The sequence below is a fragment of the Hordeum vulgare genome, chromosome 1H (assembly GCF_904849725.1).
Source record: "Hordeum vulgare subsp. vulgare chromosome 1H, MorexV3_pseudomolecules_assembly, whole genome shotgun sequence".
Taxonomy (NCBI): Eukaryota; Viridiplantae; Streptophyta; class Magnoliopsida; order Poales; family Poaceae; genus Hordeum; species Hordeum vulgare.
The window spans coordinates 31320737-31346925 of record NC_058518.1 but is presented as its reverse complement, the minus strand read 5'-3'; the positions used below and the strand labels follow the sequence as shown (position 1 = coordinate 31346925).

Here is a 26189-nt window from a genome sequence, read left to right as displayed (position 1 = left end):
AAAATCAAGGAGAAGAGTTCATCGTGTTTTACGATGCGGAGGCGCCGCCACCTCCTGTTCTTCATCTCGAGGGCACATCTGGAGTCCGTTCTGGGCACCACACAAGGGAGATCGTCGCCATCGTCATCACCAACCTTCCATGATGCTCTTCACCGTTCATGAGTAATCTCGTCGTAGGCTTGCTAGACGGTGATGGGTTGGATGAGATCTATCATGTAATCGAGTTAGTTTTGACGGGGATTGATCCCTAGTATCCACTATGTTCTGAGATTGATGTTGCTACTACTTTGCCATGCTTAATGCTTCTCACTAGGGTCCGAGTGCCATGATTTCAGATCTGAACCTATTATGTTGTCGCCAATATATGTGTGTTCTTGATCCTATCTTCCAAGTTATAGTCACCTACTATGTGTTATGACCCGACAACCCTAGAGTGACAATAGCCGGAACCACTCCCGGAGATGACCATAGTATGAGGAGTTCATGTATTCACCAAGTGTTAATGCGTTGGTCCGGTTCTTTATTAAAAGGAGAACCTTAATATCCCGTAGTTTCCATTAGGACCCCGCTGCCACGGGAGGGATGGACAATACATGTCATGCAAGTTCTTTTCCCTAAGCATGTATGACTACATACGGAATACATGCCTACATTAGATTGACGAACTGGAGCTAGTTACTTATCTCTCCGTGTTAACTGTTACATGATGAATAGCATCCGACATAATCATCCATCACCGATCCAATGCCTACGAGTCTTTTCCTACTGGTCCTTGCTACGTTACTTTGCCGCTACTGCTGTCACTGCTGCTACTGTTACTCTGTTGCTACTACTGTTACTTTCCTACTACTGCTGTCACCTTGCTGCTACTGGTTACTGTTGCTACTATTGCTATCACACTACCTTGCTACTGATACTTTGCTGCAGATACTAAATCTTTCAGGTGTGGTTGAATTGACAACTCAACTGCTAATACTTGAGAATATTCTTTCGCTTTCCCTTGAGTCGAATCAATAAATTTGGTTTGAATACTCTACCCCCGAAAACTGTTGTGATCCCCTATACTTGTGGGTTATCACTGCATCGTTGTTACTTTTGTTACTTGCTACTTGCTACGAATCATCTCACCACACAACTACTTGTTACCGATAATTTCAGTGCTTGCAGATATTACCTTGCTGAAAACCACTTGTCAGATCCTTCTGCTCCTCGTTGGGTTCGACACTCTTACTTATCGAAAGGACTACGATAGATCCCTTATACTTGTGGGTCATCATCTATCTTCTCACCCAGATCTGATGCGCCTTGCTCGGCCTTCGCGGTTCCTTGGCCGAGCCCTCGCCGGTCCGCTCGGAACGCCGCCACCACCACCTGTCCTCCTCCTCCTCCTCCTGCCTGTAAGTTCTCCAAACCTTTCCAAATCCCCTCTCCGCAGCACCCATCGCCTTATGCGGGCGCCGCTAGGAGCCCAGATTCGTCTAGGGTTTGCACAAGTTTGCCGACTGCCGACGGGGATGACGCGCTCCTGGCCCCAGCGCGTTGCCGGTCCCAGAATCCTCTCGCCACCGACGTCGATTCCGTCGTCGGGTTGTTCGTTCTTGTTCATGATTAAGGAGGGGGTCGGGAGTGTTCATTTGTGCCTTCTTTTTTCTCTCGAGCAGCAACTCGACTATATAAGTAGTACAGTAGATTTGTAGTGGTTGGTTATCCTAGGGACGCCATGATGGATGGGGTTTTGTTTGGGGATCTGATTCTGATCTATGGATAGATGCTTGGTACGGTGCAGTGCGTGGTTGCTGTGTGTTTGCTTCTACTACTGTACATAGTTTGATTCGTAACCTTTTGCGATTGCATTCGTATGTATGAGCTGGAGTAGAAGATAATGTTTGTTGCCTCTAGATGTTTGCATTCACGCGGAGCCAGGAAAACTGAGCTGATGTACTAATATTCAACAACTAAGTTGTGGCTAACAAACTTCTTTTTGTCAGTTAAACAGGGAATGAAGTTGCCGCACACACCCGCACCCGCGCACGCACACACCCACACCACGCGTGCGCAAAACGCTACCCTGAGTCCTGACCATGGTGGCGGCGGCGGCGGCAACAGAGACCGGAGGCGACTTGCAGGAGTGGCCGCTGAAGGAAGCGCTGCAAATGGAAGAGGAAGTGCTGGAGATGGTATGTTTCTTCATATTCTCTCTTCTTTTTCGTGGTTTGGGTTGGATTAGATTCAACAAACTTTGGAACATATTCTCTCTTTGGGCCTTGTTCTTCAGTGTGATCTTTGATCTGCGAAACTAGATGTTGGAGAAAGCTAGACTACTCTTTTTTACCTGTATACTTGTGGTAATCTGCTCGGTTGATGTTGTCAAGGCCTTGTTCTGTTCGGAGGTGGTCCAAGGGGGTTGAGGTTGAGGGCTAAGGGGGAATCAAAATCAACCCCCTACAACCCTACTTAATTCCCTTGGCCTTGGAAGATGGTTAACAGAACAAGGCCCAAAGGGTTGAGGAGGGATCCCTGAACTAATCCATGTCACTTTTAATCCATAATAATACTGTTATCCTAGACAACATGTTCTCTTCTAACATATATACTTGTAAATTTTGCAAAGGGGGGCTTTCGACGTGTTTGATGTGAGTTGCCCTTTCACCCATTCTCTGGAACTAATCCATGTCGCTTTTATTAAGCTGTTTGGTTATTCTGGACAAGAGTTCTAAACATATACCACATGTAAATTTTGCAGGAGGCGCCTTCCTGCGTGTTCTATGTGAGTTTCCCTTTCACCCATTCTTTGGAACTAATCATGTCCCTTTTAAGCCATTCGGGTATTCTAGACAACAATTCTAATATGTAATTGTACATTTTGCAGACTTGTGCACCCTCTGAATTGAGGACTGACACCAAGTTCAATGCAAGGACCGGCAACAACTTATCGCCACTAGTGGTGCGCAACGGCGAACAGTTTGGTGCCAGAGAGATGAACACGGTAATTGGCATGTCAAAATTACTTTGGCAAAGTACCTATCCAATCTAATGCACTTCGATATGTTCATGTCTTGGTATGTAGTACTACTACTAATGTGCCTACAAAACATAAATATTGATATCTTGTATGCTTATATTTTCTCCACTTATATCAATTGGTAAATGAAGCAAAGCATCCTAGAATGTTACTTGAGCTTTGTCAAATATAATAGGACTTTGTACAACTACTTGGTCACTGCCCTCTCTCATTTATAACCGAAATGCTATAAGAACTTAGCCAATAGAAGAGGAATACCATTGTTCCCACATCAGAGTTCTCGCTATTTCAACCAATATTTGATTTTGCAATTTCAGATATCTTAACATTTTTTTGATGTTATGGTTACTGTTTCCATACAGAACTAGTCGGTGTGTCCCGTGCATTTGCGCGGCTAGATTTGCTACATATTTTCTATGCATTCGTATTACTTTTTCCAATGATATCAATTTGAGGTGTGTTCGTATATTATTTCATTTAACTTGCGGTTGTGTTTACATTATTACAAAATATTACTTTGAATATAAATTAATATACTTAAATGTACCTCTAGTAGAATCATAAGTTGATTTTTTAATGAAATATCCAATCAATTATAGTTGGTCTTTAGTAAAAGTATTTCTGTGTCACAACATGCCAACATTGCGCGGAGGACTCCGAGAGTCACCATGTAAAACCATATAATTTCATACTAATATTTTGCCCTTTCCATTTTCATTTATCTTCTTATATGTGTTATATTTTGACCAACAAATGTTCTAAAAGTTTTTGTTCTAAATATATGTTTTGCATATACTAATGACTTATACTACCTAAGCTTTACAATTATTTATATTTTTGTCTTGTCACTGTGTTATATATATATTACAATTATGTTTCTTATTTACGATTGGATGCGCCTATATGCATTTTCGTGTCTTCTCGTTTCAATCAGACTATCTTCATACTTTGTATTTTTATTGAAAATTGCCAAGACTGATATATAACCAATGTCTCGAAAACAATATTTTAACATGTGAGGAAAACACATATGTCGTACAGCTAGTAGAGGTGTTTTTAATCTTAATTAGTGGATCAAACTCTAGATTTTCCTTTATATCTGATTAAGGTAGATGATTCATTCCATTAGAGAGTGTGTTTCCACTAATGGCGAGACATTTAAAATAACTTAGACAGATGAAAATACTATTTATTAGACTCTTAATATGTGACAGTGTTTGTGCATATTTACGTATGTTGGTGTTTTTCTCTTTATTTTCTAAGATATAGTTTCGATATTTTATGTGTTACACATAAACTACTCCTTCTACCTTGAAACGTAAGACATTTTTTTTGTCTCCATCTAGACCAAAAAAAACTTATATTTTGACACAGGGGAGTACTAAATTTCTATTTCATATACTATAAATAAATATTTTTCATATTCTGAAATCAGATGATCATTGTTTCCAAGATACTATTTTTATCTCACAATATAAGAAGTCTGGCGAATCCTATGCTTGAGTTGCATGTATGAACCTGACTTCCCAATTCTATGGCATATGTGCGTACAACTAATTAAGGTTCATCAGTAAATCTGCACACTTGTTATATAGCATTGCGCATTAAATCAGATGGACTTCTGTTTTGTCCGATTGTGGCGCAACTCAATATACTATACATATATGCCTTTTATATTTAATTTTAAACTATTATCATTTACAACTGGACTCATTATATAATCAAGAGAGAAAATATGTAGTCTACATAAAACAAATATATATACATAGCTAATCGATTTTGCACAGCCATGCAAGGCATGCATACGCACCCATTGAAAAAGGAATGCATGCGTACATGGACACGATTTGTTTCCAACATGCAACGTGCATGACGTATATCTTTACCTATTAATAAAGCACTTATTGCTTCTGTGGTACGTCATTAAAATTACCTTTAAAATTGTTTAAAATTACTCACCAATGCCACCTATAAGTTATAAAAAACATTTTACAGGGAATCGTCGCATGGGCCGGCCCAAGCATAGGAACGAGCTATACTACGCTCTGCCAGCTGGAGAAGAAACAGAACGCCCCTTTGAGCCAGCCCATTGGCGGGGTTATTTTTGAATTATTATTTATCTGTTCCCTTTTACTTTTCTAATTAAAATAAATAAATAAAAAATTCGAAATTCAAAAAAATTTATATACATAAAATTCTGATGAAACATAAAATGTTTGCGAATTCAAAATTTGTTCGGGTTTTCTGTAAAAATGTTTGTATATTAAAAAAATCATAATTTTTGAGAAAACATTCGTGAATCAAAAAAAGTCCATCATTTTGAGCAATTTCTTTACTGCAATTAAAATTTTTTTTTGATAATTCAAAAAGTGAATTATTCGCCAACTCGTAAGAAAATACTTGAAAATAGTTCGTAATATCAAATATTGTTTGGAATTTTTAAAAAATGTTTATAAATAGTAAAACATGTTCTTGATTTTTAAAAGGTTCCTAAATTTGTAAAAATGTTCACGAATGATCGAATGTATGTAGTTTAACAGTAATGCTTATGAGTCTTTCCGATTATATACCAGGGTGAATTTTGAAGAATAAATTGTCGGGGTGGATCGGAATATTATAGTATATTTTAAAAAATGTTTCTTAAAATTCAGAATAAATCTTTGAGTTACCATGTTTTTTGACAACCATGATATTTTTTATAAAATATGAACATTGTTTCAACTTGTGAATTGTGAATAAAATTAAAATAAGAAATATTTTCTTGTATTTGTGAACAAATTTTCGAAATCATACGATGAGATATGAACATAATGTGGTCATCGTCATAAAAAATGGTGTTTTTTTTCTCTGGTTGCAACGCACGGGCCCTTTTGCTAGTTTCTTACAATATGTGTATTGTTTATAACTCTAGCTATTTTGACTCTAGTCCTAGTCAGACACGGGCATGTGTGCAGTTATGCTTTTTTTAATCGTGTGTAGCTACGTTACAACTCCAAGTTTCTTTCCTAAATGAACGAACGTAGATATATGTGTAGCCATGATTTACCATGTCGCGTGTCCTAAAAAAGTAGATATCCCTCTCCTTCCTTGATGTGTAATAAAATAAATGTGTGTCCTTTGATCCTCACCGTTGATACATCTTACTTTTAAAGTGTCAAATCACCATCGTTCGTTTTCTATCATTTAAGTATATAATAGATGAGGGCGGGCCACTTTCACTGGCTAGGAAGAAAAACTGTTAATTTTCTTTGTTTATAACACACCTAGGGTTCTAGTCCATGTTTTCTATTGATTTTTTTGATTTCTTCTAGTATACTATGCTATTTTATTTCCTTAACTATATTTTCGACTTTAGAGTAACAGTGGCCTTTTGTGTTTTCGCAGAGTCGATGTGGAGGCTGGGGTTGGCCGGCGGAGAGGAGGCCACCGGGGAGGGGCTGTCGGGCTGCCAGAGCGCTTGAAACAACATTATATGTGATCTGACATGTTAATTTTTTAGTTCATTGTTTTGCATAAACTCTAGCTTATCTCTGCTTACTTTTATGCATTGGAGGTATACATGAAAGGTGTTGTTGTTTGTTAACTCACTGTTGTTTGTACACTGAAAACTGTTGGTTGTCTTGGTTGAAAAACTACTTTTGTTTGTTAATTGACTGGAAAATTGTCCTTGTTTGAACATAGTCTACAGCTTGAATATCTCATTAGTAAAAAAGCTTCCAAACTCCGATGTTTGTACACTGGTAAACTGCTTGTTCACTTATTAAAAAAATGGTAATCACTAGCAATCGTACAAAGTGATGTTGTTTGTATATTTTTTTGCTGTTCGTATTGTTAACTGTCTGGAAAAGTGCTATTTGTATTTTCTAATTATTGAAAACAGGTTGAAAAAATTGAACTTTGTTTCATTTGTACTCGGCTGGATGCCTCGTTGGTCAGGTGTGACAGTTTTCCCCTTTGGATGGTTGTTGTGTGTTTTGGTAGATGGGCTGAGCAAATGATGATTCATATGATTATTCTAATACATTTGATGTTTTAAAATTGAGCTTTTTAAACCTGATATCACAAATCAGCTATCTGCTACTCTTGTTGTGCCGTAGTTTTTTATGATGATCTGAAAGTTTGATACCCAGAACTCTTTCTTAGTGGTGCTACTCTTGTTGTGCCGTAGTTTTTTATGATGATCTGAAAGTTTGATACCCAGAACTCTTTCTTAGTGGTGAAATAGCGTGTCCAGTAAAATGTGCAAATCATATTTAGCATCACATGTAGTGCATAGTTTACTTATATGAATAGAGTATTTACTTGCTCTCTTACCTGATGGTGGTGCTTTCCTCATTATTGTGTGTTTATTTTACTTTCTTTCTCATGGATCCAAACTGTTTCTTAATGCATCCATTATCTTTCAGACTGAGATGGAAGAAAAGATGACTGCTCCTGTACAAGAAGGCGAAGAGCGAAAGTCTTCTTTTCAGTTGTTGCGGAAGTTCTAACCAAGCATCACCCATCAAGCAAAACAGATTTTGGTAGCAGTTTTTGTGCACTTGATAACAAATTTTGTGATAGCACTTGGTTTGGTAGCAGATTTTGTGATAGCACTTGGTTTGGTAGAAGATTTTGTGCACTTGATTGTGTAATTTTGTACCAGATTGTGCTACAGGTTAGGTAGCAGATTTTGGTTGTGCTACAGATTATGGCTATATATTATCAGATCTTGAAATGTGCTTCAAACTTTGTGGTGTAGGCTGTCATTTAGAGATGCTTGAGATATATGTGTATGGGCTTGAAAGTTGTATGGGCTATTATTTATAGATCCATTAACAGCATAAAAGAAAAAAATGTTGCTGAATTTAAAATGAGAAAAGGCCAAACTGAAACTGGACCAAATGTATTTGGGAACTAAAAGGCGAGGGCCCAAATTATAAAGATACAAAAAAATCGAAAAAATACTAGAAGTGGCTGTAAATAGGCTAAGGCCTCAAAAGAAGCCCAATAAGAAGCCCGAAATATAAAACCAGCCCATGTGATCAATTGAAATGGGTTGGGCTGATTTTCGCCATGACGTTTTGATTTCGTCGTAATTTTGCCACGTAGGATTGGGTTAGATTGCCAGCGACGATTTAGGATCGTCGTAAAGGTGACGATGATCCAGGAATCGTCGTAAAAGTTACGACGATATTGAACAAAACGTCGCTGCTGTCAGTTTTTGACGCTTGGTTTTTTGTCGTAAGATTGTCGCAAAATAAAAACCGTGACGATGTAGCGACGAAAAAATAGCGTCATGTATTAGCATATTTCTTGTAGTGTTCTCAATTTGGGTACAACAACTTTTTATGATCCATTAGCATGGCCTCCAATTTCAGCTTCTTCTTTTCTGTATTGCTTTCTCTCTTTGCATCATAAATGATCCGACCAAGACCATCAACGGGCTCATCTGATGCCGGTTGTTCTTCAACTCCTTCTTCTTCATTGTCTTTTATTGTAGTATCACCGTATTCTTCAGTGAACATAGGATAGTCGTCATCATCATCTTCTTCTTCATTGTCTTCCATCCTAACCCCTCTTTCTCCGTGCATGGTCCAACAATAATATGTGGGCCTGAAACCTCTCTGAAGCAAGTGGAGATGAAAGTTTTTTGAGCTAGAGTACTCCTTCACGTTTCGACAGCCAACACATAGACAAGGCATAAAATTATCCACTCTGTTTGCCTCAGCCACATCGATAAATTTATGCAGCCCTGCAATAAATCCGGAACCACGTCGTTCGCCGTACATCCATCGCTTCCGTGCATCGATCTGGCATCATACATGAATAGTGAAATGACCATCGTACATTAATACATGCAATATTTTTGTATCAATTACAGATGAAAAGGATAAGGTTGCTAACCTCGATAGAGGATACCATTTTGTGTGAACTTAAGTGTGACTCGGGCATTAGTCACCGTACATCAATTGGCGGTTTATCTGTATTATGAAATTAAGTATATAAAAAAACATTGCAAAACATCATGAATAGAGAAATGACCAAATTAATACAAGTTCATCATAACATTAAAACCAAAGCACAGTAGTGATCAAATGTTATTATTGAAAAAATAAATACATAAAGTTCTCTCATAAAACAACAGACAACTATGTAAAACATTTAAATGCAACAACAAATGCGATCAAAATCACAACTAAGGTAACAATTGACCCAACAACATAATGATACCAAGCCTCTTTATCAATGGCATATTTTCTAATATTCCTAATCTTCAAGCACATTTCATCCATTTTCAAGCGCATTGCGTCCATCTTCAACCGCATCGCATCCATCTTCATCTTGCGATCATCGACGACATCGACAACATGCAACTCTAGTTCCATATTCTTCTCCTCAATTATTTTTTATTTTTTCAAGTAATTGTTTTCTTTTTCAACCAAATTTAACTTCTCGACCAGAATTTTTATGTGGGTTGGAATTTCCAGTTGACATACCTCCTATATTAAAAAATTTATGTCACGTTGGTCGTCATAATTGTCATAAACACTAAATAAAACAAATAGTTATAAAAGATAATATATACCACATCCGAATCATAGACAGGGCGAGGGCCGACGGAGGCGGATACCAAAACCATCGCACTATATAATAACAAAAAAATAATTAAAGTAAGTAATTTATACAAGTATCTATCTAAATCATACAAGTAAGAAATTTTTTGTTTTAAAAATAAGACAAGAACAAGAGGCTCACCACGGTGGTGCTCGCGACGAGATCGGCGCGGGCGATCGACAACGGTGAGGACGGACACGGGACACTTGTGTAGTTGGTGCACGGCCAAACCTAGACAAATATTGAGGAAAATGGAGCTTGGAGGTCGAGCTTGGAGAGGAGAAAGCTTAAGTAGTGTGGCTCGGGCATTCATCGAACATCTCATGTGCATGAACTAGAAGGGTGACAAAAGCATGGCATGCACACCTCAACAGCGAAAAAACAGAGGAGAGGGTGGCAGGGACAAGAGTATATATAGGCAGAACTTTAGTCCCGGTTTTAGACAAAAACCGGGACTAATAGCCTATCATTTAATCCCGGTTCTGGCCAAAAACCGGGACTAATGCTCCGTGGCACACCACCTGGTAGTCGCTGGATCTTTAGTCCCGGTTTTTACCCCGAACCAGGACTAATAAGATGAACCGAACCGGGACCAATGCCCTGGCAAACTGAACCGGGACCAATGTCTGGCATTGGTCCCGGTTTTAGTTTGAACCGTGGCTAATGTGGTTTTCGGCTTCGGCCGAAAGACCCATTTTTTTACTAGTGCATCATAGCTCTCTATCAGGACACCATGGTCCCGAAAGAGCCATGGCCCTTCTTATGTGATTCGCTTCCATTCGCCTAGACAGTTCACGGTGATCGAAAAGAGGTTCTCACCCAGCGCACTGAAAGAGACGCCCTGAGCCAGACTCCAAGTCATGCGCATATGCTCATAAAAAGCTCCCCTTGAAAAGGGTTTATTGGTATGAACCCTGGCAATTGCCATGAACTCCGCCTCCCCAACCTCATATGAGAATTCTTCATCAAAGTTAAGATCATCTTCCTCTCTCTCCTGCGGATTCAGCTTCCCAATCAGATCATCCACCCCCACCGAGTTTTCCGCCATCGTCGCGTTGTTCGCTGAAGATTTAGATCCTGACGTCTCCATGAGGCGGCGACTTCCAACCCTAGCACAAGGGTAAGCCTCTCTCCCCGCTGTTATATGAAGACCCGTGACCACCCATCCGAGGTAGTGTTGTACAGAGAATTCCACTTAGTTGGGATTCCCGTCGAACCCTAGACGTCGCCATCAGGGGAAAAGAACCCTAGACGTCGCCGCCAGGGGAGAAACTTTTTTTTTTTTTTGAAGTTGGTGAGAGGCAACTTATTTATTGAAAGGTAACTTATTTTTTAAGTCACTCAAAGAAAAATGACCCTTGCTCGACCCCGAACTATCCCTGCACAGCACCTTCATCCATGTTCTCTCGCTGCTAGCCAACCATCTATTTCAATTTTCAGTCTCAACCATTAACAGATCCATCCATGTCGAAACAGCATCCCCCTGCCCGTCCTCCCTCCTCATCCAACGATTCCGCCATCGAGGGCAGAGGAGGTGTGCCCTGTTTAGGAATTTGGGGCGGAAAATTTGACCAATGGCCGCCCGCATTCAAACCCTTCTTGGTAACACAGGGTAAACCCTTCTTGATTTCGTCTTAATCCTTTCTTGGTTCGAATTTCTACCCCCTATGCTTTCTTTCTAGTTATTTCTCCATTGAGCATGTTTGTTAGTGCACACCAAGTGTTTGATCCTTGGTCTGTGTGGTTGGTTCAGAACTTGGTGGGCTGTGCAGAGAATAGATCATAGATGGATATGATTCTTCTTCTTCTTCTTCGTCGTCGTCATCAAGGTTACGCCTCCGGACTTCCCCTCTGCTGCTTTTAGATTAGCTTTTCAAGTTGTATTTATCAGCGCAGAAATATTGACGCATGTTCCTTTCAGTGGCGTTCCTAAGTTTAACTTAATATGACAAGGTTATTGTGATCTGGTAACAATTAATTGGTCGGTCAGGTGCGGAGTTGCAGTATCTTGATCTAGTTCTGCACCATAGACTTGATTTATGAAACTTCATTTGCGACCAACATGTTCTGATCATGTGGCGACTTTCTGGTTGGCCAGCACAATTCGTTTAGTTTCTGGCTAGAATTATGCTGCTCAACACCCAGCATAGTTTCTTTCTTACTTCCCGCGCAGGCGCTTGATACATTGTTATGCCCTTATTACTGTGATGATGAAATCCGTCCAAGAAATTAATAAACCATTGGGTGAGAAACAAAATGTTATCTTGGCTACATAGTTCATAACACACTGTTCATTACTTTCATAATAATGTCAGTAAAGCAACAAATAAGCTTGGAAGACCAGAGAACATCCTATTTATTGCACTTTGAATTTACAAGGATTGCAATGGTTGGCCGAGCTATTTTTGTAGGCTTTTTTACTCGTATAAAAAAGGGGGTATATCGAACTCAACACTTGGTTCTGCTGGGATTCAAAAGAAAATGGCACCCCTGAGTGTGCTCACTTGCCCGTGGTAGCACCCCTCAGTGCTAGCAATGCAGCTCCGTACGCCGCCTCTGTCTGCTCTGCCTTCCGAACAGGCACCCCAAGCACTCTCTCCCGGATCGCCGTCCACTTCTCATTCTGCGCACCTCCCCCTGACGTAAAGACCTCCTCCACCGGCGTAGCGCCGAGCTCCTTCAGCAGTTTATACCCACGGGCCTGCATCCATATATATTCAGCAACATTTCAGCACCCACTTCAGTTTGTAGATGCTACTCCTGGTTTATCTTCCTCGAAAGAGTGCTACTGGTTATCAAACACGTGTGAGTTAGTTAATTAACGACCTCGATCCGCGCCATGGATTCCAATATGCCATGCAAGTACTCGGCATCGCTGTCGGGTCGAGGCTCCAGCCTTGGCTCCATGTCGGGGTCGGAGACAGGGAACCTCTCGCCGCTCTTGGGCAGAGGATAGTAGTCATGAGGGGAAGGAGATGACGGGTCGATGTCCCTGCTCAGCGTCACAAGCTGGTCGTCGCTGAAGAGTTGCCGGAGCACCACACCCCCGCTGTTGGACGCCCCGCCGACGAGCCACTGGTCGTCCATCCGGTGGCTGTAGACGCCGAACCTTGCGTCTTCCACGCGGACTCTGCTGACGAGCTTGATTGCAAGAGTTGAACCCAACGACGTCACCTGATCGATCAGTTACATGGTTCAATTAGTACTAGAGGTTGGTACAACCATCGATTTCTTTCAAGAAGTTGTTGTGCTTATTAGATTTGTACGGTGGAAGTGGAACTCACAGCTTTTCCTGGATCAGTGGTTCGTGCTGCAAGAAAGGCAGCGATGCTGTCGGTCGTCCCAGTACAGATCACGCAGTCATTGGAAAAGCCTGCTAATAAGCCAGACGTTTACGTTGAAGTAGTAGTAATAATATTATTGATAAATACATATCATAGGAGTGATATTACAGAAAATATGTTCCTTTACCGTATTGTGAGCGTACATCTTCTTTGATTGGGCCAATGGGAACTCCAGGTGCTCTGATGGAAGAAGGCAACATGTGTGAGTATGGCTGTGACATGAGCCAGCTTGGGTATGACCCAATCTCTGGATCATACCCTACCTGCAGTAGAATCCATTGCAGGAGAATTTGTAAACCCATTGCCTTCGTACGAAGATTCTATGAGAACTATCTGCAACAACGTACTCCAGACAAGCTACCTTGAGAGTATTGTTGTAATCGGAAACACCGTATTTCCCATGCAAAAGCCACAGCAGCCAGTCTGATTGGTGCATCAGTATCGCCGAATCGTCGCCGCCATTCGAATAATGCTTGTTCCACCATGACACGAGCTTGCACAGGGTGGACGAACCGGAACACACCGTGTGATTCGCAGGAGCGATCGATTTGACCATGGGCAGAGCGTCGGGGAAGCTCTCGTTGTAGAGGAAAGGACCAGCAAGAAGCTCTCCATTGTTTCTGCAGCTTGCGCAAAACAGGCACTACATTGGATTGGTCAACCCAATTCATCATCCAAAAAATTATTATACGTAGCTCCTGTATTCATGATTCGAGGAGGAAAGTCTGCAAACCTATCAATGATGAGAGTGGTTGCTGAAGTCCCATCAATGGAGATGGAGGAGATCGATGGCCGGTGAACGGACGGGATGTCGCCGAGAAGGTGGAAGAGTGCTTCTCTCCAGGAGCCTGCCCAGTTGGTGCTTTGTCCAACCTGCCTAGCAAGTCTCCAACCAAAAGGATGCACATACAGGCTCATAAGGAGTGGAAAATGAATGGATAAAATTTAGCTATGGTCATGCATGAATGGATAGGATGGTAAGTTTGGTTTGAGGCAGGAAGCCAAGTACCCAGATAAATCAAAATATAATGGATTTGCAACTTTGTTTATGCGGGAATGGATTTGCAAGATTTGAACATATGTTAGAGAGGTTACTAGGCTCTTACAGCTGGGTAGGTTCTTTTGCCTTCGGCATGGATGGCCCCTTGCTTGTCAATAAGAGCGTATCTGGCGCCTGAAGTTCCAAAGTCTATTCCGAGGTACAGAGGCCTGCTGCCATTTTCATTCCCCTGACGATCTTGTTGCTTGAGCATCGTGATCCTTATCCTTGACGTAGGCGCAAGGTTCAGCCTCTTACTTAACCTCGACAAGCCTGAAATGTTGGCAGGAGAACGTACACTGAATCAAGTTTTCCCCTGTATATTTGGAAACCTAGCTAATTAATCGACGTCTACCAGGTGCTGACTTGATTGATTACCTTGGTTTGCAGGGAGGCGAGGCAGCGGCTTAGCAGAGAGGCTGAGGATTGGCATGGTGGGTGTCTGGATCCCAAGTGCATTGGTTAGTTCCTGAGGTTGATTTGGTGGGTTTGCGAGGAATAGAGCTCCTAATTAATTGTGAAGAAGACGAGATGATGCCTCTACCAGGGGACGGATAAGGAACCTCTGGACACAACACCACCGTTGTGGCTGTTGCTTGTGGGGCTGATGGTGATGTTAAACCTCCAGACCAACAACGCCAGTGCCCACAAATCGAAGACCACCACACATGTCTCGGTAAATTGATGATACATTACCTGAAGATTCAAAATGTTAAAGTAACCCACTATTTTGCCCAGAAACTTACTGTGTTACAATCTTGTGCAGTAGAACCACATTTACTATCATGCATATGTTAATGCAATCAGGACTATTTAAGCAAGCCAGTACTTATTTATGTACTACTGTATTATGCATGCCGTTACCCATTAATTCAGTTATACAACGACGACTCAACACTCAAGAAGTCAAGATGTAGAAATAGTTCTCTCGGACATGAACTCATGGAAATTTAGTTACTAGCATTATTCATTGGTTTCCGCTGCAGCTGGAGACGGGTGCTGGCTTGGCTGTTGCTAATTAAGCTAATTGAAGCCAATAAAGGACAGCAGCAACAAGGAAGGGTATAGTGGCGGAGTCCATTAATTCAGTCAATTGAGGTTTTATTTTGACATGGCAAATTTACCTTTATTCACACGGCAAATTTACCTATATCTCCATGGCAATTTTTTAACTTTTATTGCCATGGCATTTTTACTTCTTTATTTGCCATGGTAAATTTACTTTCATTGCCATGGCAAACTTTACTTTACATACATGGCAATGTTACTTTCATCATTTCTCATGGGTTTGAACTTATGTTAGCATGGCAACTTTTACTTTTGTATGATGGCATATCCCGGTACTATAAAGGCGTACAAAAATCTACTTCGTCGCATGGCAAAAATTTCTTTTCATTGCCATGGCAAAAAATTCTATTTCCATGGGAAATTTGTTTTACATAGATGGGAAATTTTAGTTTGTGTCATATTTATTCTATTCATTGTATTTCTTTGCCATGACATTTTCTAAACATAATTTTGTTGGCGTGGCAATTCTGGATAAGTTGGTAACGACACAACATCAACTAATGATGATTTTTGTCATGCCAACTTTGTGCTCCACTTGAGTTTATTTCATCCATGGCATGTTTGCCATGATTTGCATAGGTTTTGTGCTAACTTGATCACCTAATGCCAGACCAAACGCCACCCAAAATCCAAGAGAACCGATTAGGACTTGACTGTAAGAAAAAGAAAATTGCGCATCGTATTAATTATCGTAATACTATGTGCCATGCATGATAATAAATAAATATATCTTATGATACTATACATTACGGATATATAATATCATATGCATGATATGTATGCGTATATGATACTCGTCATTACGACCATCCTTAAAGACACGCGACCGAGTACCGCACTGGAGTGCGACGGTCCACTTCCAGCCACAGCAAATCTGGGGATGGCCTGAGCGTTGGCCATTAAACTTGTAGGGGATTTCTAGCAGCGCTGGAGGCTGCGTTCGTGAAGGAGGCTGACGCGGGGAATCGCTGTGAACGGAGACGACGGGAGAGATCGTGGCCTCGTTTTATTTATGGATACGGAATCCCTTGGCTTAGGCCTTGTTTGGAACCACTAAGATTATATAATCCGATTTTTATAATCTATTATGTCTCCAAACAAGACAGATTATGATGTAGATTATAAAAACTGGATGGATAGATTATTAAAAACTCACAATCTACTCTACCTCAGCTAAAATCAGATTATGGATTGCTAATGACCCATTACCCTTGTAAAGTTGGAGATAATTACATTCCTGTCACCGCTACCCTCCTTTTTCTTCAAAAAACAAATGGCAGACATGTCATTATGCAATGTAAAACCTGAATTACAGTTTATATAATCTGACCTTCAAACATGTTCACCTAGATTATTTTTATAAACTAGATTATATAATCTATCTTCATAATCCAGATTATTATAATCTGTTGTGATTTCAAACATGGCCTTAGTTTAATAAGAAAAAAAGAAAAGTAAAACTACTCTGCCCTGACCCTCATTACTCACACTACAACAACATTTTTAACACGTGAATTGTCATTATTGCTCTTTTTACTGGTAGAAAAAGAGGCTTCCGTCCAGCCCCATAAGTCGCGACACTGTAGGAACCGCGACTAATGATTTCTTTAGTCGCGGTTCGGCAGACGAACCGCGACCAAAGGCCTGGGCCAGGGCGCTCGGTGGCCAGCTGGTGCACGTGAGGGGCTTTAGTCGCGGTTGGCCAGGCCAACCGCGACTAAAGGTGCCCAAAGGCCTTTAGTCGCGGTTTGCCATGCCAACCGCGACTAAATCTCCTCCCCTATAGATACCAGTTCAGCACACTCACTTAGCCATTTGGTGCCACTTCTCTTCACAAGCTTCACAAGGGGGTGTAGGTTTGCTTTTGGTTCCTCTTATGCACACAAGGTGTTTGATGAAATGCCCCAAGAGCGTGAAACAAACATGATATGAAGTGTTGGAGCCACACTTGAGGTTCCTCATTTATTTTTTCCTCCTCGATCGCGGTTAGCAACTTGAACCTTTCATGCATGTGTGTCATTGATAAAATATATATGCATGTGTGTTGTTCATTGTTTAATTTCTATTGTTTATAGCTAGTTAGTTTAACAAATGCATGATGGTTAATTATATATTTTATATTATAATAATGCAGATGAATCGGCAATGGATGTACGGTAACCGACTCTCCCGCGAATTCACTACGGGTTTGAAAGATTTCCTCGTAGTGGCTAATGCGAACAAGCAGAAGGGTTTTGTTATTTGTCCATGTGTTGACTGTAAGAATCAGAAGGGTTACTCTTCCTCAAGAGAAGTTCACCTGCACCTGCTTCGGCACGGTTTCATGCCAAGCTATAATTGTTGGACCAAGCATGGAGAAAGAGGGGTTATAATGGAAGAAGATGAAGAAGGGGATGATTTCATGGATGAAAGCTATCTTGCTCATTTCGGTGATACTTTCATGGAGGATGCTGAAGGTGAAGGGGAAGGTGAAGGGGAAGGTGAAGGTGAAGAAGAGGCACGTGATGAGACCGTTGATGATCTTGGTCGGACCATTGCTGATGCACGGAGACGCTGCGAAACTGAAAAGGAGAGGGAGAATTTGGATCGCATGTTAGAGGATCACAGAAAGTCGTTGTACCCCGGATGCGATGATGGTCTGAAAAAGCTGGGCTGCACACTGGATTTGCTGAAATGGAAGGCACAGGCAGGTGTAGCTGACTCGGCATTTGAAAACTTGCTGAAAATGTTGAAGAATATGTTTCCAAAGAATAACGAGTTGCCCGCCAGTACGTACGAAGCAAAGAAGGTTGTATGCCCTCTAGGTTTAGAGGTTCTGAAGATACATGCATGCATCAACGACTGCATCCTCTACCGCAGTGAATACGAGAATTTGAATGAATGCCCGGTATGCACTGCATTGCGTTATAAGATCAGAGGCGATGACCCTGGTGACGATGTTGAGGGCGAGAAACCCAGGAAGAGGGTTCCCGCCAAGGTGATGTGGTATGCTCCTATAATACCACGGTTGAAACGTTTGTTCAGGAACAAAGAGCATGCCAAGTTGTTGCGATGGCACAAAGAGGACCGTAAGTCGGACGGGGAGTTGAGACACACCGCAGATGGAACGCAATGGAGAAAGATCGACAGAGAGTTCAAAGATTTTGCAGCTGACGCAAGGAACATAAGATTTGGTCTAAGTACAGATGGCATGAATCCTTTTGGCGAGCAGAGCTCCAGCCATAGCACCTGGCCCGTGACTCTATGCATCTACAACCTTCCTCCTTGGTTGTGCATGAAGCGGAAGTTCATTATGATGCCAGTGCTCATCCAAGGTCCGAAGCAACCCGGCAACGACATCGATGTGTACCTAAGGCCATTAGTTGATGAACTTTTACAGCTGTGGGGCAGACCTGGTGTCCGTGTGTGGGATGAGCACAAAGAAGAGGAATTTGACCTACGAGCGTTGCTTTTCGTAACCATCAACGATTGGCCTGCTCTTAGTAACCTTTCGGGACTGTCAAATAAGGGATACAATGCATGCACGCACTGCTTACATGAGACTGAAAGTGTACATTTGCCAAATTGTAAGAAGAACGTGTACCTTGGGCATCGTCGATTTCTTCCGAAAATTCATCCAGTAAGAAAGAAAGGCAAGCATTACAACGGCAAGGCAGATCACCGGCCGAAGCCTGCGGAACGCACTGGTGCTGAGTTATTTGATATGGTCAAGGATTTGAAAGTCATCTTTGGAAAGGGTCCTGGCGGACAATCAGTTCCGAAGGGAGCTGACGGGCACGCAGCCATGTGGAAGAAGAAATCTATATTCTGGGAGCTAGAATATTGGAAAGTCCTAGAAGTCCGCTCTGCAATCGACGTGATGCACGTTACGAAGAATATTTGCGTGAACCTCCTAAGCTTCTTGGGCGTGTATGGGAAGACAAATGATACAAAGGAAGCACGGCAGGACCAGCAACGTTTGAAAGACCCTGATGACCGGCATCCGGAATGGTTTCAAGGTCGTGCCAGCTACGCTCTGACCAAAGAAGAGAAGGTCATCTTTTTTGAATGCCTGAGCAGTATGAAGGTCCCGTCTGGATTCTCGTCCAATATAAAGGGAATAATAAACATGGCGGAGAAAAAGTTCCAAAACCTGAAGTCTCACGACTGCCACGTGATTATGACGCAATTGCTTCCGATTGCTTTGAGGGGGCTCCTGCCGCAAAATGTTCGAGTAGCCATTGTGAAGCTATGTGCATTCCTCAATGCAAAATCTAGCCCATGACTTTGTCAAGCAGAACAAGACTCCGGATTTCAAAGGACAATATGAGAAACTGAAACATGATTGGCCAGAATTTGTGAAGCAAAAGAAATCGGAGCAGTTCATTCAAATATCGAAAAGAAATAAGGAAAATGCGGCTAAGAAGGAGTACAATCATATTATGGGGCCAGGAGGGTATCGCATTTGGGTGCCTAGGTTGGAGAAGATGGAGAACGAGCTGAGGGCGCGAGGAATCCGTCCAGGTACGGAGGGATGGGACCAAAGGGCCAAAAGCTGGTGGTACGGGCATGGGGGAACGCTGAACCCGGAGACAGGGGAGTGTGTTTACCGGGGCAAATTAATTAAACCCACCCAAGCCCTTATTGACGCAATGAGGGATGCTCAAGAGGGGAAGATCAAGTTCAACAGAGAGAACGACGCGCTGACAAAAGCCCTCGGGAATCCTGAACACGGAGGACGTGTACGAGGCATGGGGAACATTCCGTGGAAAATAGGGTTCCCCCAGAACGATGACCCGTACGGTTACAGAAGCCGTAAGAGAAAGATGGATCGGGAAGCAGATGTTGTGGCGCGGTTGGCATCGGAAATGGATGTGATGAAGAAAACCATGAGTGTACTATTAGCCGAAAGAGATGTTCGGGCGCAGCATGAAGATCATCCAGCGGATCTCGGAAGCCAGCAGCGGAGAAGCAGCGTGGCTTCCACGGAGGCCCCACCAGCTGGTGCAGATGCACCGACGATCGAAATTACTGCACCGGAGCCTCTGGTGGTCGAAATTACTGCACCGGAGCCTCCTCGCTACCCCGTGGACGATATAAAGGAGATGAAAGAATGTCATCTGTATTATCCTATCGGGAACATGTCCATGAAGGTAGCCATCGGCAGTGCTTTACCATGTTTACCTGGAGCACTCCACCACAACAACCCCATTCAAGATGGCTATGCTCGTGTCACGGTGGAGGACATAGTCCAAGGGTTTGAGGACCTGGAGATTGACATTGCTACACCTGAAGGGGAGAAAAGACTTGGAGATGTCAAGCGCCATTTCATTCTATGGCAAAAGAAGTTTATCAAGTTTCCAGGCGAGGCGCCAAGGACAACAAGTCCACCCCCCTACGGTGGTGGTGGTGGCGGTGGCGGTGGTGGTGGTGGTGACGGTTCACCTACACCTCCGTCACGTCAGCCGACGCCCCCCAGTCCACAACGTCCGGCGGGTGATCAGACGCCGCCCCCCAGTCCTCGTCCGGCGGGTGATCAGACGCCACCCCCCAATCCACCTCCGGCAAAGAAGCAGAAGCAGTCATGGATTATTAACCCGGACCCTTATGTACCTAAGACCACAAAGGTACCGGAGCCATCACTGAAGCCTCTCCCCACAAGGCCTTGGGAACGTAGTGCCGAGGAAACTGCCGCGAGGGCGGCTGCTGATCATGAGAAATGGAAGGCGGACTGCAAGAAGAAAAGAGAGCCCGAGCCCAAGCCAGTATTTTCTGATGAGCAAAAGAAGTGGGCTAAGTCATTTTTGAGCACACCGTCCCAAGCCGCGAAGAATCTGCCTGACGACTATGCACGTGAACTTCGTAGGCAGGCACTCATGTTGAAGGAGAAGAAAGAGCGGGCGGAGAACCAGGAGAACAAAGCCTTGGAGGAGGCCGAGAAAACGGAGTTAGAAAGTAAAAAAAGCGGGAAACGAGTTGCCCAGCTCGGGGAACAAAGTAAACAATCGATTGCCCCGCTTATAGTGAAAGCCGCCGGTCCGGATGACCCCGATATCATAGCAGCTGCGGCAGCACATGGATTGACTGTAACGAGTGCCAGAGAACAAGCGGCCAACTTAGGTATTACTCTTCGTGAAATGTTAGGCCTTGATGAGGCGCCAGTGAAGGAGGTAGTAATTACATATGTGAAGAATGGGCCTCTCGTCGAGCCTGCGCAGGAAGAGGATCTATCTCCACAAATGAAAGGTCTGGTGAAATGGTACAAGGGTTACATAAAAAATAAAAACGCCAAAGATTATATTTATGCGGAAGTTAGATATGAGCATCACTTCAAACATTACTATGTACAAATTCATCTGAGTGAATTGTTCCAGCTTTTCAATCTGCGCGAGCTCGACAAATCTATCATCAGTTGCTACGTTCTGTAAGTGATTTATTTATACCCCATCTCGTTCATATTGCCTGCACTATATATATGTCGTAACTATATTGTTGTGTCCGCTATTATACATGCAGAATGAAGATTAAGGAATGCAGAGTAAGGAACATCCATGATGTTGGGTTCATTGACCCACACATCGTTAATGGATATGTGTTGGAGCATCACCCCGCCGACATGGAGGCAGACCTGTGGCAGTTTCTTACAAAGCAGGAACTCAAAAGTGATATTCTATTTCCTTACCATTTTGGGTGAGTGTTTCTGTCTTGAGCACATTCTCTTTTGTTTACTCCATGCATGATATGTGGCCGGCTAATCGATGAGTTATGCATGACGTACTGTGCATGTATCGTGTCCGCAGGTTCCACTGGATTCTGCTAGTAATTAAAGTTGACACCTCAGAATGTCTCGTCCACGACTCTCTGAATATGGATCCAAAGCTTTGGGGCGGCATGAGAAGAATGCTGCAGAAGTAATTATTTTCATTCATTTGCGCTCTATATCGATCGGCCTATTTCGTTCATTTCCTAATATCAAGTAACTAATAACTCTCTTGTTCATTTAATTTTCTTTGCCTCGTAGGGTTTGGAGACGGTTCGTAGATACAAAGGTCGGTGAATTCAAAAAAGAGCTAGAATTCAAAAGGTCAAAGGCTAAGAATGGTGGGGATATTCAGCCAACGGGGACCAATCTATGTGGATACTATGTCTGTGAGATGATCCGGAGATACACCTCTGAGCGGGTTCCGAGTGATACCAATGCTCAGCGGAATAACCTCCGGGTGATGCTTAGTCCAGAAGCTCGCTTCCGACCACTTCAAGAGGAACTAGCTGGATGGTTCAGGAGGGAAGTCCTCCATCGTAAAGGAGAACACCATTACGAGGACGTAGAACTTCATATGCATTAAATTATGTATGGAAACTTGTTCAAAATTGTATATGGTCATCCGATGATATTGAATATATATTGTATATTCCTCTTGAATTCTTTTTGGTTCTAATTTCAAATTTGTTTGAAATTGTACATTCATATGCATGTATGTAGTACCGTAGAATATGTGAAACTCCTTCAAAATTAAAATAAAGCACAAAAGAAATAAAACAATACAAATTAAACAGAAAACAGGTTTAGGGGGGGCCTTTAGTCGCGGTTGGGCAGAAGAACCGCGACTAAAGGTCCTCTGCCCCGACGGCCGCCTGGCGCCCACGTGGACGGGCCTTTAGTTGCGGTTCTTAAGCAACCGCGACTAAAGGGGGGGGGGGCCTTTAGTCGCGCTTATTTGGTCGCGGTTGCGCAACCGCGACTAATGGCAGTTGCGAACCGCGACCAAAGGCCCTTTTTCCACCAGTGTTTTAAGTTTTAATCTGCACCGTTCATTTGTCTCGATAGTTTTAAAAAAAGAATTTAGAGGCGGTACTAGCCACAACTCATGTTTTTATTTCAAAAATAATAATTAGTCGCCCACATTCAATCCTAGTAGTTCAAAACCGTGGAGTTTATTTTGAATCAAAGAAAGTACAAGTCTAAATTAGCATAGCTTGGATGCAAGTGGACAACATACATCTTTATTACCATGAAAAAAACATACATTTTTATTTCCGTTTATCCGCGAAAGCATAACTAAAACAATCATAAATCATAATTATTAAAGTAACGAATCCTTTACGCATCTGGTTGCATCCCTAAGCATTGTAGGTAGTGCTTCTTCGTCTCTCTTCTCTTCTCTACTTGGAGTTGAGGTTGGTTTGGCGCAGCTTGCGCTCCTCGGAGAGCCTCTTGGCGAAGCGGACGAGCGCCTCTTCATTGGTGCCAGCACCGTCGACGGTCTCATACATCCCATTGTCAATGTTTACCCGGGATACGGTCTTGGTGAGCAGATTCTTACCGATCCCAATAAGCGCCTCCATGTTCTCTTTGGTGGCGATATCCACCGAGGACGTTTGCCCCGTGAGCGAGTCGTCCTGGATGCGCAGGTAGTTCTCCTCAATGCGGAGGGCCTCAAATAGGACGGCGGCGTGGATGTCGACCATGTCGGCGCTAGCATGGGAGAAGACGTCGATGAGCGGGGTGAAGCCGCCGTCGTAGAGCCAGCGGAGGACGCCCCACTTGGCGCACTCGGGCGCGGTGTACTTCTCGGCCTGCTTGGCGGACCCGGTGCCGATGGAGATGATGAGGTAGTTGTTGTAATCGGCGGGCTTGCCGTGCGTGAAGTCGGGGTTGCGGCGCAGCACCTCCTTGGTGATCATGGACATGGCGGCCATGGTGGGGTTGTTGGCGGCCACGCCGCCGTCGATGAGGTGGTACTCGCGGTCGGAGAGGTTCCCGGCGGGGTCGTGGGTGGTGAAGTAGTGCGCGGGGAAGTAGGTGGGCGCGGCGGAGGTGCTGATGCAGATGTCGGAGAGGTGCGCGTTCTTGAGCGGGTCCACCCTGGCCTCGTACGTGTTGAAGATGACGGGTTGCAGGAACTTGATGTCGAAGGTGGGGACGATGATGTTGGTGACGGTCTGGGCGATGGTGACGTCGTGGGTGAGGCTCTTGATCTTGTCGTGCAGGAACTTGCCGTCGTACTTGGGACCGTTCACGGCGCCGAACAGGTTCCCGATTGGGGTCAGGAATCCCCAGCTGCACGTGAAGCAACGCCGACATCAACATCGACATCGCCGCCGACGACAGGGTTCGCCGGAAGTAGAAGAGAAGAAGACGTGCGTGAGTGAGTGAGTGAGTGAGTGAGTGAGTGCGTGCGTACGTACCTCCTCTGTGGGAATATCTTGGGCCCGTTGTCGAGGTAAAACTTGTTGATGTCCTTGGCCTGGAAGAGCGGCCGCTTGTTCTCGCCGGGGGCCGCCAGCATGGACGCGACCAGCGCGCCGGTGCTCGTCCCGGCGATCACGTCGAAGTAGTCCGCGATGCGCGCGTCCGGCCCGTCCAGCTCCTGTCAAGTCAAACACAACACACATCACAATCAATCAACCAATATAGGATGACGAAGACGAAGACGAAGACGAAGACGGCCTTCAATGAGAACACTACAATGGAGGCGCAGAGGGACGACGTACCTGGAGCTTGGACTCGAGGCAGGCGAGGATGGTGGAGGGGATGAGGCCGCGGATGCCGCCGCCGTCGATGCTGAGCACCGTGATGAGCTGCCCCTGCGACGGGGGCGGGCAGGTGACGCACGTCGGCGCATGGCCATGGCTGCACATGGTTAGCTTAGCTCCCTCTCACTGCTCGAGCTTTGGCTAGTGCTGCCGGCTAGCAACGGCCTCTGGTTCGAATAACAAGATTTCCCGGGCGAGCACTGCTCGTGCTCCTGCTCGTGTAGCTCGCTCGTGTGTCCTCGCGCTTTCGGATCTGCAGCCTCTGCCGGCTACCGAGCTATTTAAACTTGAAATTTAGCGTCAGTAGCTAAGATTGAATCTTTCTACCTCACTTACTTTATTGTGGTGCGCGTGTGTCACGTTTGCCCGGGCGGGACTGCCGGAGTCCCTGATTGCCGTATGGGTCGATAGACAGCGGTAGGTGGAGCTTCAGCGACACATTATTCACATTTCACAGCGGCATGATTCAATTATTGGCGCGCCGACGATGCTTGCTCGGTTCAGCTTTTCTTCAAAAGTTAGCCATTGAGAATCATGACATCTTCGACCGTACTGAGAACCACCGTTAGAGCATCTCCAATAATAGATGATGTATATTTTGGTGCTTTAAACCGAGAATGTAAAAATTTAGAGCATCAAAAAATGGTTTTTACATTTTCAAAAAAACACTCAACTCCAATAGATGAAACAGAACGAAGATGTAAAAGAGCAACTCCAACGGACGGTCCAAACGAAGATGTAAAACTGACCGCGAGTCGCGCGGCTTGTTCAGCCGTTGTATAGCCACGGTTTTGCATTGAAATATCACTTCAAATTTCAAATTAAAGTGCATCGTCATCATAGTTTCAAATCCTAACAAAAATGCATCATCATCATCATAGTTTCAAATCCCTCTACCAAAAATGCATCATCCCAATCAAAGTTTTTCACCCTGCAAACTAAAATGGACATGAATATCATTCATTATGGTCATCAACACTACCGACATTGTGAACCGCGGTAACATTGTGAAGCGGCGAAGTCTTCTTGCCGGGAGCATCACAGAAGCCACCCATCATGTTGCCGTCAAAGCCACCCCCATGCCGGTCATATTGCCTCTGAAGCCACCTCCCATGCCACCAAAGCCACCTTCCATGTTGCCACCGAAGCCACCTCCCATGTTTCTGCCAAATGCATAATTCATGGCACCTTCCATCATGTTCATGTAGCCATCCATGGCACCTCCCATCATGTTCATGTAGCCACCCATGGCACCTCCCATGCCTCCTCCCATCATCATTTGCCTCATGAGCATTTGCTTCTTCACGAGCATTTCACCGCGACAAAGTTTAACATAGGCCTTTACCCTGGGATCAGGAGTAGATGTGTCCATAGACATAAACTTGAGTGCCTTCTCCTCAATCATCTTCATCTCCTCGACCGCGGCCTTTTTCTCAGCTAGGTCCACCTTCATATCCTTTGCTGCCGCCCTCTTCTCCTCGGCCGCTGCCTCGGCCTCACTCTTCTCCTCTATTTCCTTGAGCTTCAACATTCTTTTTTCTTCGGCGTACACTTTTCTCGCCATGACAATGGCATCAAATCCTTCCTTGAGATCATTGTCTCC

At 43.7% G+C, this 26189-nt stretch overlaps 2 protein-coding genes, 1 long non-coding RNA gene and 1 other non-coding gene across 5 annotated transcripts; 2 read left to right on the top strand and 2 right to left on the bottom strand.

Annotated features, from left to right (window-relative positions):
• Nucleotides 1-7010: 7010 nt before the first annotated feature.
• LOC123422760 lies at nucleotides 7011-7086 on the top strand. The gene has a single exon (XR_006620700.1). It is a non-coding gene; the product is annotated as a small nucleolar RNA SNORD36 (small nucleolar RNA).
• Nucleotides 7087-10976: 3890 nt separating this feature from the next.
• Nucleotides 10977-14838, top strand: LOC123405024. Its single transcript, XR_006611943.1, has 3 exons — nucleotides 10977-11231; nucleotides 11373-11448; nucleotides 14393-14838. It is a non-coding gene; the product is annotated as an uncharacterized LOC123405024 (long non-coding RNA).
• Nucleotides 11882-14542, bottom strand: LOC123404845 (D-ribulose kinase). Of its 2 annotated transcripts, XM_045098812.1 has the most exons (8): nucleotides 14381-14542; nucleotides 14070-14275; nucleotides 13697-13836; nucleotides 13325-13583; nucleotides 13091-13226; nucleotides 12904-12992; nucleotides 12446-12793; nucleotides 11882-12320 (listed from the first exon to the last, which is right to left on the bottom strand). In XM_045098812.1, exons 1-8 carry the CDS (start codon nucleotides 14433-14435, stop codon nucleotides 12120-12122), a joined length of 1434 nt encoding a protein of 477 aa, XP_044954747.1. In that variant the 5' UTR covers nucleotides 14436-14542; the 3' UTR covers nucleotides 11882-12119. The 2 variants fall into 2 exon arrangements, with proteins under 2 accessions (XP_044954747.1, XP_044954786.1); XM_045098851.1 differs by lacking the exon at nucleotides 14381-14542 and having other exon boundaries at nucleotides 13697-13840; nucleotides 14070-14196.
• An 8199-nt stretch (nucleotides 14839-23037) lies between the features above and the next one.
• On the bottom strand, nucleotides 23038-24992 carry LOC123404752 (patatin-like protein 1). Its single transcript, XM_045098730.1, has 3 exons — nucleotides 24545-24992; nucleotides 24239-24420; nucleotides 23038-24110 (listed from the first exon to the last, which is right to left on the bottom strand). The coding sequence occupies exons 1-3, from the start codon at nucleotides 24689-24691 to the stop codon at nucleotides 23213-23215; spliced, it is 1227 nt and encodes a 408-aa protein (XP_044954665.1). The 5' UTR covers nucleotides 24692-24992; the 3' UTR covers nucleotides 23038-23212.
• Nucleotides 24993-26189: the final 1197 nt, after the last annotated feature.

Bases quoted from the DNA above. Each gene is read 5' to 3' on its own strand.
- LOC123404845 (XM_045098812.1), bottom strand. From the start codon at position 14,435: ATGCCAATCCTCAGCCTCTCTGCTAAGCCGCTGCCTCGCCTCCCTGCA. The intron at 13,837-14,069 runs GTAAGAGCCTAG...CTTGCTAGGCAG, and splicing joins GCAAAAGAACCTACCCAGCT to GTTGGACAAAGCACCAACTG. The intron at 12,321-12,445 runs GTCGTTAATTAA...ATATGGATGCAG, and splicing joins AATCCATGGCGCGGATCGAG to GCCCGTGGGTATAAACTGCT.
- LOC123404752 (XM_045098730.1), bottom strand. From the start codon at position 24,691: ATGTGCAGCCATGGCCATGCGCCGACGTGCGTCACCTGCCCGCCCCCG. The intron at 24,421-24,544 runs GTACGTCGTCCC...TTGACTTGACAG, and splicing joins GCCTCGAGTCCAAGCTCCAG to GAGCTGGACGGGCCGGACGC. The intron at 24,111-24,238 runs GTACGTACGCAC...CTTCACGTGCAG, and splicing joins AAGATATTCCCACAGAGGAG to CTGGGGATTCCTGACCCCAA.